Source organism: Apostichopus japonicus, chromosome 10 (assembly GCF_037975245.1).
Source record: "Apostichopus japonicus isolate 1M-3 chromosome 10, ASM3797524v1, whole genome shotgun sequence".
Lineage (NCBI taxonomy): Eukaryota > Metazoa > Echinodermata > Holothuroidea > Aspidochirotida > Stichopodidae > Apostichopus > Apostichopus japonicus.
In genome coordinates this window covers 8357973-8373446 of record NC_092570.1, presented here as the reverse complement: position 1 = coordinate 8373446, position 15474 = coordinate 8357973, and the positions used below count along the sequence as shown (strand labels likewise).

General features: G+C 38.9%; 2 protein-coding genes across 8 annotated transcripts in view; one reads left to right on the top strand and one right to left on the bottom strand.

Moving 5' to 3' along the window:
• The first annotated feature begins 3185 nt into the window (after positions 1 to 3185).
• On the top strand, positions 3186 to 10651 carry LOC139975076 (uncharacterized). Of its 5 annotated transcripts, none has more exons than XM_071982691.1 (5): positions 3186 to 3355; positions 5574 to 5803; positions 6169 to 6353; positions 6799 to 6886; positions 7334 to 10651. In XM_071982691.1, exons 1-5 carry the CDS (start codon positions 3300 to 3302, stop codon positions 7510 to 7512), a joined length of 738 nt encoding a protein of 245 aa, XP_071838792.1. In that variant the 5' UTR covers positions 3186 to 3299; the 3' UTR covers positions 7513 to 10651. The 5 variants fall into 5 exon arrangements, with proteins under 5 accessions (XP_071838792.1, XP_071838793.1, XP_071838797.1 ...); XM_071982692.1 differs by having other exon boundaries at positions 3187 to 3355; positions 5577 to 5803; XM_071982696.1 differs by lacking the exon at positions 3186 to 3355 and adding an exon at positions 4472 to 4965.
• A 576-nt stretch (positions 10652 to 11227) lies between these two features.
• Positions 11228 to 15474, bottom strand: part of LOC139975073 (FERM, ARHGEF and pleckstrin domain-containing protein 1-like) — a 71387-nt gene continuing 67140 nt past the window's right edge. For all 3 annotated transcript variants that reach the window (XM_071982686.1, XM_071982685.1, XM_071982687.1), the window contains exon 25: positions 11228 to 14761. In XM_071982686.1, coding sequence (XP_071838787.1) covers positions 14707 to 14761 — 55 coding nt within the window. In that variant the 3' untranslated portion in view covers positions 11228 to 14706. The remainder of the gene's footprint in view (positions 14762 to 15474) is intronic.

Genomic DNA, 15474 nt, shown 5'->3' with positions numbered 1-15474 from the left:
TGTTCGCAAGAACCAGTAACTCGAATCGCCAATTGCTATTTTTCCTCGCTTATTGGTATTCTTCCTCCTTAATGTTTATGGTTGTACATATAATTAAGAAAAAACACTTAATAATATCGCTCCAGTTTGTGAAGAGTCCCTGGTGAACCATATATCAACGGCGCTCAATTCAGTTATGTTCATTTATTATTCATGTCAAAGTAAAACCATGTTTAGGTTTGCTCCGTCAAACCCTTCCCCAAAGAGGGTGATGCAATAGTGACAACTCTTTCCAGAGGATCAAGCAACACGTTTTAGTAGCAGAAACGATGTCAACTCATCTTTTCATCTTGTATCTTTTTATTAGTTATACTAACGTGTGCTTGAGAGACATAAACCTTATGTTAGCATTCCAGTTGATCAAAATTATCAGTGATGTTCAGGAACATTAAGCCATATGTCATTTAGGAGTCATCCGTTCAACTTTCAGACCTCAAAGTTATTTTTGATGTACGAAAGAGGATTATATTCTATAAGCATTCTTGTGAAACTTGAATATTTTTCGTTTTCAAGATACGGACAGCTTAAATTGTATCCTACAGAACCCAAAAGTGAAAAAGAGCAAACAGGTGCGATGTCATCGATTTACATTCACAAGTAAATGTTCTGTTTTTCTATAAAATTTGCACCTTGTTTTCCAATATATAATATAACGTATCCATATTGTGACTTCATCATTGTCAATATTTTCACATCACCTTCAGGTAAACCATCAGCCCTATCCCATCGAGGTCAAAATAACACACTGAAAAATAAAACTATATAACATATTTTAGTCAGTGTGCATCTACGACATCACCCCTGTTTGCATCAAATCTGTTATGGTAGAAAATGCAATAACTTCAAATTTCAATATCTCAAAAACGGTACATAGGAAACAATGCAAACATTACATATTAGGGACTGGGTTGAGTTTAATTTAAAAGTAGACTTTCATATTATACCATAAAAGAAACAGTAACATGACACAGTGGCGTATTGATGAACATGAACGGCTCCTGGCCCAAAGGGGCCCCCTATCAGGAGTTCCAAGCAAAGGTGCCTCAGAAATGTTCACATGGGGGGGGGGGGAGTATACATGTTGGTGTAACCAGGGGCGGACTGGGTATTAAAACCGGACCGGGCATTTTTCACCTAGACCGGCCTATTATTCATTGATATTTTACTTACATAGTGATCGCCGTCCTGGGGAGGGGTCTAAGGGAGGGGTGTTCCCCTCCCCTTTGATAATTTTTTGAAGTTAAGGAATGCGTAGATGCAAAATGGTGCGATATTTCTCAATTTTGTAGGTTACAATAATCCTTTAAAAGAGACCCCAAAATAATTTTCCAGAAGCAACACTTAATTAAACCGAGAAAAGTTAAAAACGTAACAAAAAATAGACAAAAATATATATTTTAGACTGGATTTTATTTACTTTTTCAAGCATTTTGCGACAAAATGTTTGAAAAAAAAGAAAAAAAAAACCTACATAAAATCCACTAAAACTATATGTTCAATAACACGAGCACATATCATGTCTATGAGAGTAGGAGCCTACGCAGTACGCTGCTTCTGGCAGCTACACCATCAATGATATTTTTAGTGTCAAGTTTGGCCAAGATCCTTTTTTCCACAGACATCAACATGAACGCCTCAAGATGTTCGTCGACGTCTAATATTCGTCTTACTTTGATAACCAAACAGTGGCAAACACCCCACTGTATGTGGGTCATTTTTATTCATACATAATCTCTCAGTGAGTGATATCCAAATAATCTAATAAAATTTTACCTTTATTACTTCGTTTTCTGGAGGATGAGGTGCAGATTCATAAAATCTGTGTTCTCTGCCAATGCTATGTATATGTCAGAATGCATTGGTCACCGTACTTGTATATCTTGTCGTAAAAATACTAACACGGACTGGTTGCCTTAAGCGTGCACGTTCTTTTATTGCGAACTAACAGACTTACTAACATAGTGATTTCATGAGCTGATTCCCAAAGTAAAAAATATATTTCTACACAGCCCATCTGTATTCTATTAACTACTGTGAAAATTGGCTGTAATTTTTACCAGGCTCCCCAGCCCACTGGCCCACCGGGGCACCGGCCCACCGGGCATTGCCCAAATGCCCGTGTGGCCAGTCCGCCACTGGGTGTAACACAAAACTTTATACTATCTTAGCGGAGCGCCACCATCGGTTGGCGCGGATCGTACCACAATTTATTTTGGCCAAAAAATTCTCATAGATCGTCGGAAAAGACACTTCCCGTGCGTTTCAAGTTGCATTTACACATCGGTTATTTTGAGATCTCATGTACTATAGGATTTTGACTTTCAATAATTTCTGTAATGCATTATGGGTCCGTATGCAATGAACATAACTAGAGAACTGTTGGTTGGGTGAAATTTTTATCAATTTTTTTTTGGGGGGGGGGGGTTGCACCTCTTGCCCTTCCCCGCGGACGTCCATGGGTTCAAGGTCCATTGATTTTTGCAGGATCAATGCAGGGGGCTTAGTTTAGAACATTTGAATGGCCATTTGGCATGTACACATTGTTTCCAGCTGACAAATATGTTGTAATGCTAAATACATCAAAATACATCAAGATAATGACAACCAATGCGGCACTGGCCTAATTTCGACTGAAACTTTGTCTACATCTAGGCCTAATTTCCTGTGCATTTTTTACTTACCAGATACATCGAAGGCATCTTTATTCTAACATTTTATTATTATATTTCTAAATGAACGCAGTTTCAAGTCTGTGGGGTGTTGGGTTATCGTTTTAGTATTTTTCAAATAATCATATGTCTCGATGTTCTACTCAGTACAACATTGGCTGGAATTGGGTTTTAATTTATATCCTTTGTTTTCATTATAAAAATAAATAACACAATTAGCTCGATACAGACATTAATACCCAATGAGCCCCTGATCATGATGTCCGTATTCCGTATCACGTGAAAATATGTGTATTGTCTTGCTCAGTCTTGCATGAGTTTTTCTTCCCCAGTAAAAACGGACCCTCCCCATCCAAAGAGGTGCCCTTTTCTGTGCATCAGTAAAGCGGGGTCCCCCTTTTGGTCGGGGCCTACGGCTCAGCAAGTTCCGAGCCCATATGATTTACGCTACTGAAATGTCATAAATGTCTTGTGCCACCTTGCAGAATCAAGGCTGAAACAAAAAATTTTTGGCGATTTTCTTCTTAGAATTATTATAAATTCTGGCAAAGTAAAATAATCTATTGTGAATCCAGTGTCTAAACTTGGGGTATGCTGCTGTGTCAATCACCAACCAATTTTGGTCGACAACACGGAATCGATCAAAGGTGACTTGCTTGACGAGCGCCTTGCCCCTATAAAACAAGGGAATTAGGGTGCTAAGTCAATGGGTGTAAAATTGGCAAAGTTGATATGCTTGACGAGCCCCTTGCCCCCATTAAACGAGGGAAATAGCCCGATGAAGGGGGTTGTGATAAATTTCGTATGCACCCTCTTCATGTTGTATTAATTTGGGGGCGAAAAGATGTGGCGTTTTTCCGTGGGGGGCGAAAACTTTGTCAACCTCTCAGTGTTGTTGGACTTAAGTTTTTTTTGAAAATCGTTTCACGTGCTAAGTCAATGGGTGTAAAATTGGCAAAGTTGACATGCTTGACGAGCCCCTTGCCCCCATTAAACGAGGGAAATAGCCCGATGAAGGGGGTTGTGGTAAATTTCGTATACACCTTCTAAACGTTGTATGAATTTGGGGGCGTAGAAATGTTGCGTTTTCCCGTGGGGGGCGAAAACTTTCTCAACCTCTCAGTGTTGTTGGACTTAGGTTTTTTTTTGAAAATCGTTTCACGTGCTAAGTCAATGGGTGTAAAATTGGCAAAGTTGACATGCTTGACGAGCCCCTTGCCCCCATTTAACGAGAGAAATAGCCCGATGAAGGGGGTTGTGGTAAATTTCGTATACACCTTCTAAACGTTGTATGAATTTGGGGGCGTAGAAATGTTGCGTTTTCCCGTGGGGGGCGAAAACTTTGTCAACCTCTCAGTGTTGTTGGACTTAGGTGTTTTTTGAAAATCGTTTTACGTGCTAAGTCAATGGGTGTAAAATTGGCAAAGTTGACATGCTTGACGAGCCCCTTGCCCCCATTAAACGAGGGAAATAGCCCGATGAAGGGGGTTGTGGTAAATTTCGTACACACCTTCTAAACGTTGTATTAATTTGGGGGCGTAGAAATGTTGCGTTTTCCCGTGGGGGGCGAAAACTTTCTCAACCTCTCAGTGTTGTTGGACTTAGGTTTTTTTTTGAAAATCGTTTCACGTGCTAAGTCAATGGGTGTAAAATTGGCAAAGTTGACATGCTTGACGAGCCCCTTGCCCCCATTTAACGAGAGAAATAGCCCGATGAACGGGGTTGTGGTAAATTTCGTATACACCTTCTAAACGTTGTATGAATTTGGGGGCGTAGAAATGTTGCGTTTTCCCGTGGGGGGCGAAAACTTTGTCAACCTCTCAGTGTTGTTGGACTTAGGTGTTTTTTGAAAATCGTTTTACGTGCTAAGTCAATGGGTGTAAAATTGGCAAAGTTGACATGCTTGACGAGCCCCTTGCCCCCATTAAACGAGGGAAATAGCCCGATGAAGGGGGTTGTGGTAAATTTCGTATACACCTTCTAAACGTTGTATGAATTTGGGGGCGTAAAAATGTTGCGTTTTCCCGTGGGGGGCGAAAACTTTGTCAACCTCTCAGTGTTGTTGGACTTAGGTTTTTTTTGAAAATCGTTTCACGTGCAGTCAATGTGAGATTTTGGACACAGTCGAGATTTGTGTACTACTGCTTGAGATTTAGCCTCTGTTAGCGCTATAGCCCCTACTGTGGATAACCTGCAAACTTCAGGTCTCGAGATAACCCATTCTTCTGCTTCATTTCAATAATATATCGTAATAAACGTAAGTGAAACCCCATATTCGATGTATTATGTTGTTGATACTTATATTTTATAGGGGAATACTCAACAAGAGCTGATACACGGTGACTTTTTATCCTAAAATACTCATGCACTGTGAATGTAGCAATTCCGCTAAGTAAAATGTCACGTTTTACTCGACTGACTGCAACTAGGCTACTGATGATATGCTACTTGCTAGTGTGCCTTGTTCATCCACACATCCGTTCAGTTTTGTTTCAAGTACCACTTTCGATGTGAGATTGGTAACTGCTTGTTGATTAGCTGCTTTTCTGTTTTACTACCTTGCTACATGTGCAGTTAAGTCTTTGGTTTGTAACTATTCTTCTGGCAGCGGGCTGCAAGAGAAAGGTGTTGTGTTATCCAGCAGCCAGAGGAATACTACCCTTGTATTGGCAGCCGAATGAATGACTCTACACTCGCACTGTATCCTAGCTGCTAGGCAAATAAGAAAATGTATCATGTTGTTTAAACAGCAGCTAGACAAAGAATGCTGACCTGTTTTTTTTTTCAGCTGCCCAGTGAGTGAAAATATGACCCAAATTTCCTATATATTCACTTGCTCATTCTGTCACATTTTCCCTTGCAAAGCAGAATGACATCAGCTGAATCAAATCTTGTTTGGGCAAAGGGAAGAGGCAGAGGGTTTAGACCTACGGGTCCTTTCTCTCCGTCACGACGGCCAGGAGAGAAAAAAGACCCAGCTGAGATCAATCAAGCAGTTCATGGTGATGTTGGAGGTGACAAAAATGACTGTACAACTCAAGCTCAGGATCGTTCAAGTGGAGACCAGGCAAAACATCTGCCAGAAATCTCAAAAGGTTTGTTGCATCCATTTTTAGTTCATCAAATCTTTCAATAAGTGATGTTTTATTGCATAGAAATATCACATAACCACATGCAGGTAAAGTACTAAATATCCGTGGCAACCTCCAAAATCGCAGTGATTCCCCTGACTCCCTTTTTTGTAATCCAAGAAGTGTTTCCATCATCAGCTAGTTCAGCTGCAATCAGGTCCAGTGACCCCTGGTTGGCATTCATAGTACTTATTTAGCACTGAGGACAAACACTTTATATCTTAACATTCATTATTAAAGAGAATGTTTATCTTCAGATATTTCTTGCAATTTGTTCTTTCAAATCAAAAATACTTTCAATAACAATTTTAATCTTGTTTTTGTTTCAGATCATAAATATATTGCCAAGTTTAATTACAAAGCTAATCCTAACAGTCCCCTGGGTGAGGCAGAGGTGGATCTAAAACAGGGAGAATTTTTAACTGTGATGGAGAAACACAAAGTCAATCCAATATGGTGGAAAGTCAAACTGGAAAATGGAAAGCAAGGATTTGTACCCGCCAAATATGTACAGGTAAGTTGTCAATGTATATCACTGTAGCTTGAGATTAGTGTTGTGGAGATGCCAAATTTGTTACAAGCAACACGTCTTCACATGCGATTGAGCCCTTGGTTTAAAACTTCCCGCAATTTTTCCAGGTTTTCTTGTACTGTCACTGATCATTCTCAATTTTTCGAATAAGGTCCAGAATAAATTAAATTTGAACCAACAAAAATAAATTTGATTTCTGTAGAATGTATTACATCAATGTGGAGGAAGTTTTCTATCACTCTTTAAGCATAGCAACACCAAACATTTGAAGATTCCAAATTCCCATCCATCTGTAACAATGTGAAGTGTAGATATTACCAATTGATGTCAACATGGTTTAACATCAATATCAAGTCACTGGAATTTCTGAAAAACATGACTTTAGTAGCATCAACCAATGTCTTCATCTTTCATCTCGTATTCGCAGAAAGTCGAAGAGAAGATTACTACCCTCCCCTGGCTGGCTAACAAAGAGATTGATACAAAAGATGAACAGCCACCAACAAGTGTCAAAGGTCAGTTTCCTGTTTATAAATTCTAGTCTATGTTAAGTATGTAAATTTCTGTACAAAGTTATATTTTTATTTCTGCTGAATATCTAGTAGTTAATTACCTGGTCAAGATGTAAAAGTTGTCTCATAGTCAAGACATGCATTGATTTCAACACATCCATCACAGGGCAAGTCCTGCATACATGTCATAAAGTTTCGAAGATGTCACTAAGATGTGAGGGTTTTCTTGTTTGGCATGTTGTACCTTTCATGAAACTTGTATATCACTAATATTTCATGACATCAATTAAACCTACTTTCATACAGTTATCAATTTGGTTTATTAATGATCCTGTCCTAATCTTTCCCTCATCCCCTCCCTGCATTGTTAGATCAACATCACTACATTTTTCTGGCAAATTTTTTTTTGAAAAAAAACACCCTGGTATCTTCCATTTTCTGAATTAATAGCTCCTCCGAAGCCGTACGTGTCAGCTTACAGCAAAGAAGAAAAGCTGAAGCAGTATTATTGTGGCATCTGTGAAAAGCAGCTGAATGGGCCCCAACCATACTCTGCCCACATGGCTAGTAAGGACCACAAATTAGAGGTGGAAGTAGCAGAGGAGAGAGAGAGAAATGATGCCAGATAGCCCATCAGAGAGTTGTACGTCACCAGAAAGGACTTGAATCTTTCAAAGGGTTACTTTCATCCATTGGAGGACAAAGTTAGAGAGAGTGTGTCAATGGAGGACAAAGTTAGAGAGTGTGTGTCAATAGGTCATCAGTACTGCCAGCAAAATTAGCTAACAAGTCAAAAAATCCCAGACCTTATTTTTAAGGGTATCATGAAACAAAACATCTGCCCAAACTTGAGATATAGTTTTTCTGGTCACATAATTGTCAATCGCTGCAGAATAGCTTAGAGAAATCAGGACAGTACTTTTGAAAAAAGTTTACTAGCAGCATGGTTAAAAATTTGAGGCGATTACTGATGACCTTTGACACCATTACTGTAGCAGACCTAAGAGAGAGAGAGAGAGGGAAGTTCTTTTGTTACAAACAATTTTGTGTACAAGAAGACAACTTCATCAATGAGGGAGTAGGGCAGCTTTACTATCATTTACCTCATTACTCTAAGGTAACCTTCATTTAGCATTGACTTCTGAGGCTGCCTTTGGTTACTACTATGTGACTTTGTGAAGTTTCCATGCTGGAGCAAATGAACTAAACTAAATCTATCATAAGCATTTTTCCATTTCAACTTGTATGGAAGAGTAAACAGTACTAATGTAAGTAGCAGTGAAAATGCCACAAATTTGCCATCAAAGGCAATGCAGTCATAACCATCAGATCTTTTATGAAGCATTTCTTTTTGCATGTTGATATTCCATGTTGTTTGTAACATTTGACCAAGTTCATTTTCCATTTTCTCGTAAATGATTTAATGTCACTGGTTTTGTAAAACCCATCTCCCGTAGAAAACATACTTTTTGAAATTATCTTTCATCCACCCACAGGGTCAGGTTCAAACAATTATTTTTGTTTGTTGATGCAGTCCATAGGCCAGTACTGCCAGTTTAATCCTTCATTTTTTTATGTCTGACAATTGAACTTATCTTTCAAAACTTCTTCAAATTACTTCTCAAATCGGAACCACACAGCTGCTCTTGCCCTCAATGTGCGTCAGTAGAGAGAGATTCATGTTGATTCTGTATTTTAAAAGCCGTCCAATTACACTTTATTATGTCTGCAACGATGTACCTGCATGTATCTGCAACCATGTATCTGCAACCAAGTATCTGTATGGTCTGCAACCATGTATCCGCATTGTCTGCAACCATGTTTATGAATGGTCTGCAACGATGTATCTGCATTGTCTGCAACTTGTATTCATTTAGGTTAGTTATTGTAATGCACTTTTTTTACTTATCATGCACCCAACACTTGTTGCTAAGGTTACTTCTATATTACCCTGTTGCTAGGAGTACAGTCAGATAAGCTCATGCACTCAACACCGTCTGTTGCTAGGGTTACTTCTATATTACCCTATTGCTAGGAGTACAGTCAGATATGCAGTCTCATTATTACTCACTTCTTGAAATGTGAGGACAAATAATATCAGTCTCTTTTCATTCTTGGCATTGTCAAACAGTGATAATGAACCAACTTATTTGATCAAATGGCTCATGGTTATAAGGTCATTGGAGTCTCTGCGTGTATGGTTCTGCTAGGTGGAGCAATCACATTTATGTTTTCATTCCCTTTATGCATGTATACCTTGTTATTTATTCTTCCACCAAAGACAAAATACATTTTTGGGTATTATTTCATCTTCAATTCTTGTTTCAATGCACTGAAGAAACTTATTAAACAAGAGCCCAAGGGCACTGTGGTTCCTTGCTTGGGGTATATGACAATACACATAATATTATCAAGCAAGATTGGGCTCAAATAGTCCAAGTAATTGTGGTCCTACATGTACGCATAAAGTAACCAACACTATGGCCAACACTTTTGTGATCACAAAATGTGATCGGATTTTTGATCAAAAGGTACTTTTGAGATCTAAATATGGCGTCGAAAATGTAAGAAGTATAAAGTCACCTACAAGCGGGTCAACAGATATGATAACATTGGTGACCACAGATGACATGACCTTTAAGTATGAAAATGTTCCACCACCCCATTCACAACTTGTCCCAAATTATCAACCATGTCACACCTTGGCATTGGGATTTAATTGTATTAAATGTCTAAAAATTAACTTTGAACTTGTATACATAACTTCACACACAAGGGTCACCCGTAGCCTAGGTCAACCAATTGACATTTTTGATCAGTGAGACCTAAACGGAGCATCAAAACTGTAAAAATTCAAACATGTTTTCTTTGCCCATTTTCTCCCCCCAAAAAACTAGTTTTTTAACATTAGCTGACCTTTGGTGACCTTGGACCACATGACCGCTAAGTTTGAAAATATTCCCCTATACCATTCGCAACTTGTCCAAAAAAATCAACCTTGTCACACCTTGGCACTGGGAGTTATTGCATGAAATGTCTGAAAATTAACTTTGACCTCCTATAACTTCACACACAAAGCTCATCCAGGGGTCAACCTATTGACATTTATGATCAGAAGGTACCTTTGACATCTGAAAATAGCATCGAAACTGTAAAAATCCCCAAAACACGAAAAGGTCACCAGAGGTCAAATTGAGGTCAAGGGTCACCCAGATGTGGGTGGACAATTGGATTACGTAGAAGCAACTCCCAACCCTAACTGACAATTCGTTCTCAAGTTATCGCAAAAATACTAGTTTTTTATCATTAATTGACCTTTGGTGACCTTGGATCACATGACCGTTAAGTTTGAAAATATTACCCTATACTATTTGCAACTACTCCAAAAATATCAACCGTGTCACACCTTAGAACTGGGAGTTATTGCATTAAATGTCTGAAAATTAACTTTGACCTCGTATAACTTCGCACACAAAGGTCACACGGGGGTCAACCCATTGACATTTATGATCAGAAGGTACCTTTAACATCTGAAAATAGCATCGAAACTGTAAAAATCCACAAAACACAAAAAGGTCACCAGAGGTCACCAAAGGTCAAATTGAGGTCAAGGGTCACCCAGAAGCGGGTGGACAATTGGATTACATTGAAGCAACTCCCAACCCTAACGGACAATTTTTTCTCAAGTTATCGCAAAAATACTAGTTTTTTATCATTAATTGACCTTTGGTGACCTCGGATCACATGACCGTTAAGTTTGAAAATATTTCCCTATACCATTTGCAACTTGTCCCAAAATATCAACCGTGTAATACCTTGGCACTGGGAGTTATTACACTAAAAGTCTGAAAATTAACTTTGACCTCATATAACTTAACATACAAAGGTCACCTTGGGTCAACTTATTGACATTTTTGATCGGTGAGACCTAAATAGAGCATCAAACTATACAAATTCAAACATTTTTTTCTTTGCCCATTTTCTCCTCCCAAAATACTAGTTTTTTAACATTAATTGACCTTTGGTGACCTCGGATCACATGACCGTTAAGTTTGAAAATATTACCCTATACCATTTGCAACTTGTCCAAAAATATCAACCACGTCACACCTTGGAACTGGGAGTTATTGCATTAAATGTCTGAAAATTAACTTTGACCTTGTATAACTTCGCACACGAAGGTCACACGGGTGTCAACCCATTGACATTTTTGATCGGAAGGTACCTTTGGTATCCAAATCTAGCATCAAAACCAAACATTTTCTTTTTTGCTCGTTTCCTCCCAAAATAAGCACATTTTTTCTAATGTGACCTTTGACCTTTTGACCTTGGTTTCAAATGTAGTTTAATCTCCTGATTCCAAAAAACAAAACGACAAGTCTGTACAACCATCCTAACTCCGACCGAAAAACTTTGACCCCATATAACTTCGCACATAAAGGTCACACGGGGTCAACCTATTGACATTTATGTTCAGAAGGTACCTTTGACATCTGAAAATAGCATCAAAACTGTAAAAATCCCCAAAAACACGTAAAGGTCACCAAAGGTCAAATTGAGGTCAAGGGTCACCCAGGTGCGGGTCGACAATTGGATTACATTGAAGCAACTCCCAACCCTAACGGACATTTCGTTCTCAAGTTATCGCAAAAATACTAGTTTTTTATCATTAATTGACCTTTGCTGACCTCGGATCACATGACCGTTAAGTTTGAAAATGCTCCCCTAACCAGTTCACAACTTGTCCCAAAATATCAATCTTGTCGCACATTGGCACTGGGAGTTATTGCAGTATTAATATTTTCGGTTTTTGGACCATAACTGACCTTTGGTGACCTTTGTGGGCACCAGAAACAATAGGGCACACCTTCTCCATATGGTGGATCTATAGTCCAAGTTTGGCCTCAATCCAACATTCCCTTATTGAGATAGAGCGTACCCAAGCAAGTGTCACAGACACACACACACACATACATACATACATACATACATACACACATACATACACACACACACACGCCAACCTGACTGCATAGGTTCCTTTTGCTAAAGCAAGGAACCAAAAATAAGTTATTGTCATAATTTTGAAGAATAATCTTTAAAGCAGGATAACTTTGTCTACTTTGGACTGGAGTGGGGGGGGGGGGGGGCGAGAGAAAGATGGTGTGGCAAGGCCAAAAAGGGGTGTGATATGGATAAAATTCTGTTAAACGTACAAGCTGTTTTATTTTCCTGGTCTCAATTCTATTTACAATGCATCGATATTGATGCTGACTTGACACTCCAAATCCCCCCGATTTGATTTCTCGCACGCAGAGAGCATCATTGGAGTGATCTAGCACAGAATATTTTAATTAATGTTGACATGTATTCAAGGGCGGCGGAACCGGGGGGGGCACAGGGGGCACGTGCCCCCCCACTTTTCCTCAGGGTTAAAAATGTGCCCTTTTTCTACATAAAAATTGAGGTGTCTCAAGTTAGCAAGAGGCCAGGGAACCGGAATGAACACTCGGGAAGGGCCGTTTCTGGCCATCTGAGGGGTTTGTAAAACCAAAAATTTTCTTGTACGCTCCGCGCCAACCAATGGTGGCGCTCCGCTCAGATAGTCGTGCATACAACTTTGGATATTGCAGAGCTAGTATGCATATTTTCTATGAAAGGGGTGGGGGGGGGGCGTTGATGGAGTGATGTGTATACGCAAAAAAGATGATACAATAAGAGTTATAAAGGGTACTAAATATAAGGCTACATCAGTCCAATCGAATTTCTGCAAAGTGCCCTTTGATGTCGGTGCCCCCCCAGATTAAAAGTGCTTCCGCCGCCCTTGCATGTATTACACATGGATCATGATTTCTTGTTTTACAAAAAGACAAAAAAAAAGTGAAAACAAATTATTATTAAGTTTGCTCCTCCCTCTGGTTTTTAAAGCAGCAGATCTTAAGAATGAATACACGACTTAAGGAGGTTCTCCATAGCTAGGAAACATCAAAAATAAAAATACTTGGTAGGAATACAAGAAGGGGGTGTACGCATGCTAGTAAAAGATAATATATGGTAATATATATTTACATCGCAATTATTAAACCTTGGATTACTCTCCAGCAAAGTTATCAGTCACAAATCCCCCCTCGTGGAGTCTTTATACATTGAGTGGGACACAGTATGTGTGATCCCCATTTTGCCTTGATAATCTGTGGCAAGTGCCATAATGGGTAATGATTACAGCAGCTGATTGTATGATGGCAAATGCCATCAAGAGGCTACATATGGTCACACTTTATATCACCGTTCCATCCTGGTTACTAGTGGCAACTGCCATTTGGAGTAATACTACCCAACCAGGCTACACACCGTCGCTATTCAATCCTGGTTCATTGGTGGCAACTGCCATCGAGGGGTATCAATATTTCAAGAGGGTGCATATAGTAAACAGTTTATCTCACCAATCTACCTCAGTTATTGGTACTCCACACTAGCATGAGAATGAAAATCTGCTAACAATAAATCCTGAATAATTGCAAACCAATTTAACTTCTCTTAAACACTGGACTGTATTTTTACTATTATAAAAAAGCTAATAATACCAAAGGAATTATCAATCACAATTTTTTTCAAACAGTCTTTGTACTGACAACTACAGGCTTTCATACAAATCTCATAACTGTTTTACAATGAAAGCTCTATCAAGTCCTTCAATACATTGTGAAAGCTGCTGCTGGGATCATCTATTAACTATATTTTGCAGTCTTCTTTTAAATACCTTTCAGTTTTTTGTTTTTTTAAAAATATGCAGACAAAAGTACCTCCTTTATACACAAATGAGAAAGTCATATATTACACACTGTACAAGTAAAACAGCTTCCTATTCCTTGCTAAACACCACAAACGCTTTCAAATCCATGGTTATGACAAAGTTTGGCAAGTTAATACAACCTCTCACCATACACAGACACCATCTAACGACTACATACCATCGTGACTACATACAGGCTACCTTCCCCCACGTCTCCCCCACCCCCCTACATCTTCGCCCCTCCCATTGAGGATGAGGATATGTGATTCCTGGGAGGACCTCACATCCTCTGGCTAGTCACTGAAGGTGTAGAGAGGGATACACCTATAGGACAGTAAAGCAAACATTCAATCTGGAGTAAGGACACTCAGAAAATGTAACACAGGACTTAAAAAAAATTTAAAAAAAATTATTTATATAAAACATCAGAAACTAAGGTTGCAATATTTCAAGTGTTTGGTAAACCAGACCGTGTGCATGAAAGCTGATATGAATAGAGAGAGGATAATAAAGAACTTAGTTTCAGACTCAGAATGAAATACAATGGTTGAGGATCAAAGAATAATGAAATAAAAGGGTTCAGCATCAAAGGTAGAGGACAGGGGTGTGGGGGGGGGTGGGGGTAAAAGATTTAGCTTCAGACCCCAGAGTGAAGGGGTGGAGATGGAATGTCTCTTTGAATAACAGAAGACTGGCAGTGGGAAGGTAAGCTGGTAGACGACGTAGGACTCAAATCAAATTGAAATGAATAAAGAGATTAAGAAAATGAGAAAAAGAATGACCGCACGTGTCAAGAAATGAGATAAAAAAAAAAAATTAAAAAAAACGTTGAGTGTCTTAGAGGCGAGGCCATTGGAATAGTCCTGCACCAGAAGAAAAATTCAAGAAACTGAATTGTTGGCGAAATACCACCGGCAGATGGGCGTCCTCTTAAAAGGCAGTGGTAAGACCAATGGTCATGTGACCACATTGCATCCAATAATTATCTCTCCTTTATTCAATTCATTCGAAAATGACAGCGTCCCATAATTCAGGATTCTTCTACCTTACTGCTATATGTTGCGGTCTTCAGCACTTCCATCCATCTAACGGGTAGATAAAAAAAATATAAAAAAATTAAGAAAAACCACAGCCACCTTCTCATATACAATGACAATTGGAAATACCATGTGCATTAAATAAAAAATACAATAATAATCACAATACCAGTAACTTCTACAATTGTCTAGACATTTCAGCATTTAAAATTACACATGTATAAAACCAGCAACTTTGCACATCGCCGCAGAAGGATTTTCATATTCCTGCCTTTAATATCATTAGTGATTAGCTATCTACAAACAACTGTCATTTGTGAGTGCTTCACAATTTACATGCCCGTTTTAATGTTTTTCACAACCAAGAATCATTTCAATCAATGCTACCAGCAACACAACAAGGATACATCTACACTTCGGTGTAGGAGCCCAATTTAATTTGGGGGGGGGGCTGTAACATATAGGCATATGTGGGTTATTACATCGCATGCCAATTAAATACAATCATTTGCCATTTTTGGGGAAGTTGTTACAATAATAATGATCTTAATAATATAAGTTTAACCATTGAAAAACACATTGCAATTTATTTTTCTTTCAGTAGGTGCCCGAACAATTCTCAGCATATTTCCCGAATTTTCACAAAGATATTCCATGGGGGGGGGGGGGGCTGCAGCCCCCAACCCCGCCTCCTACGCCTATACATCTACACCAAAAGCTTTGACAGCTGCAAAATGTCAAACGAAAAGCAATCTTGGTCT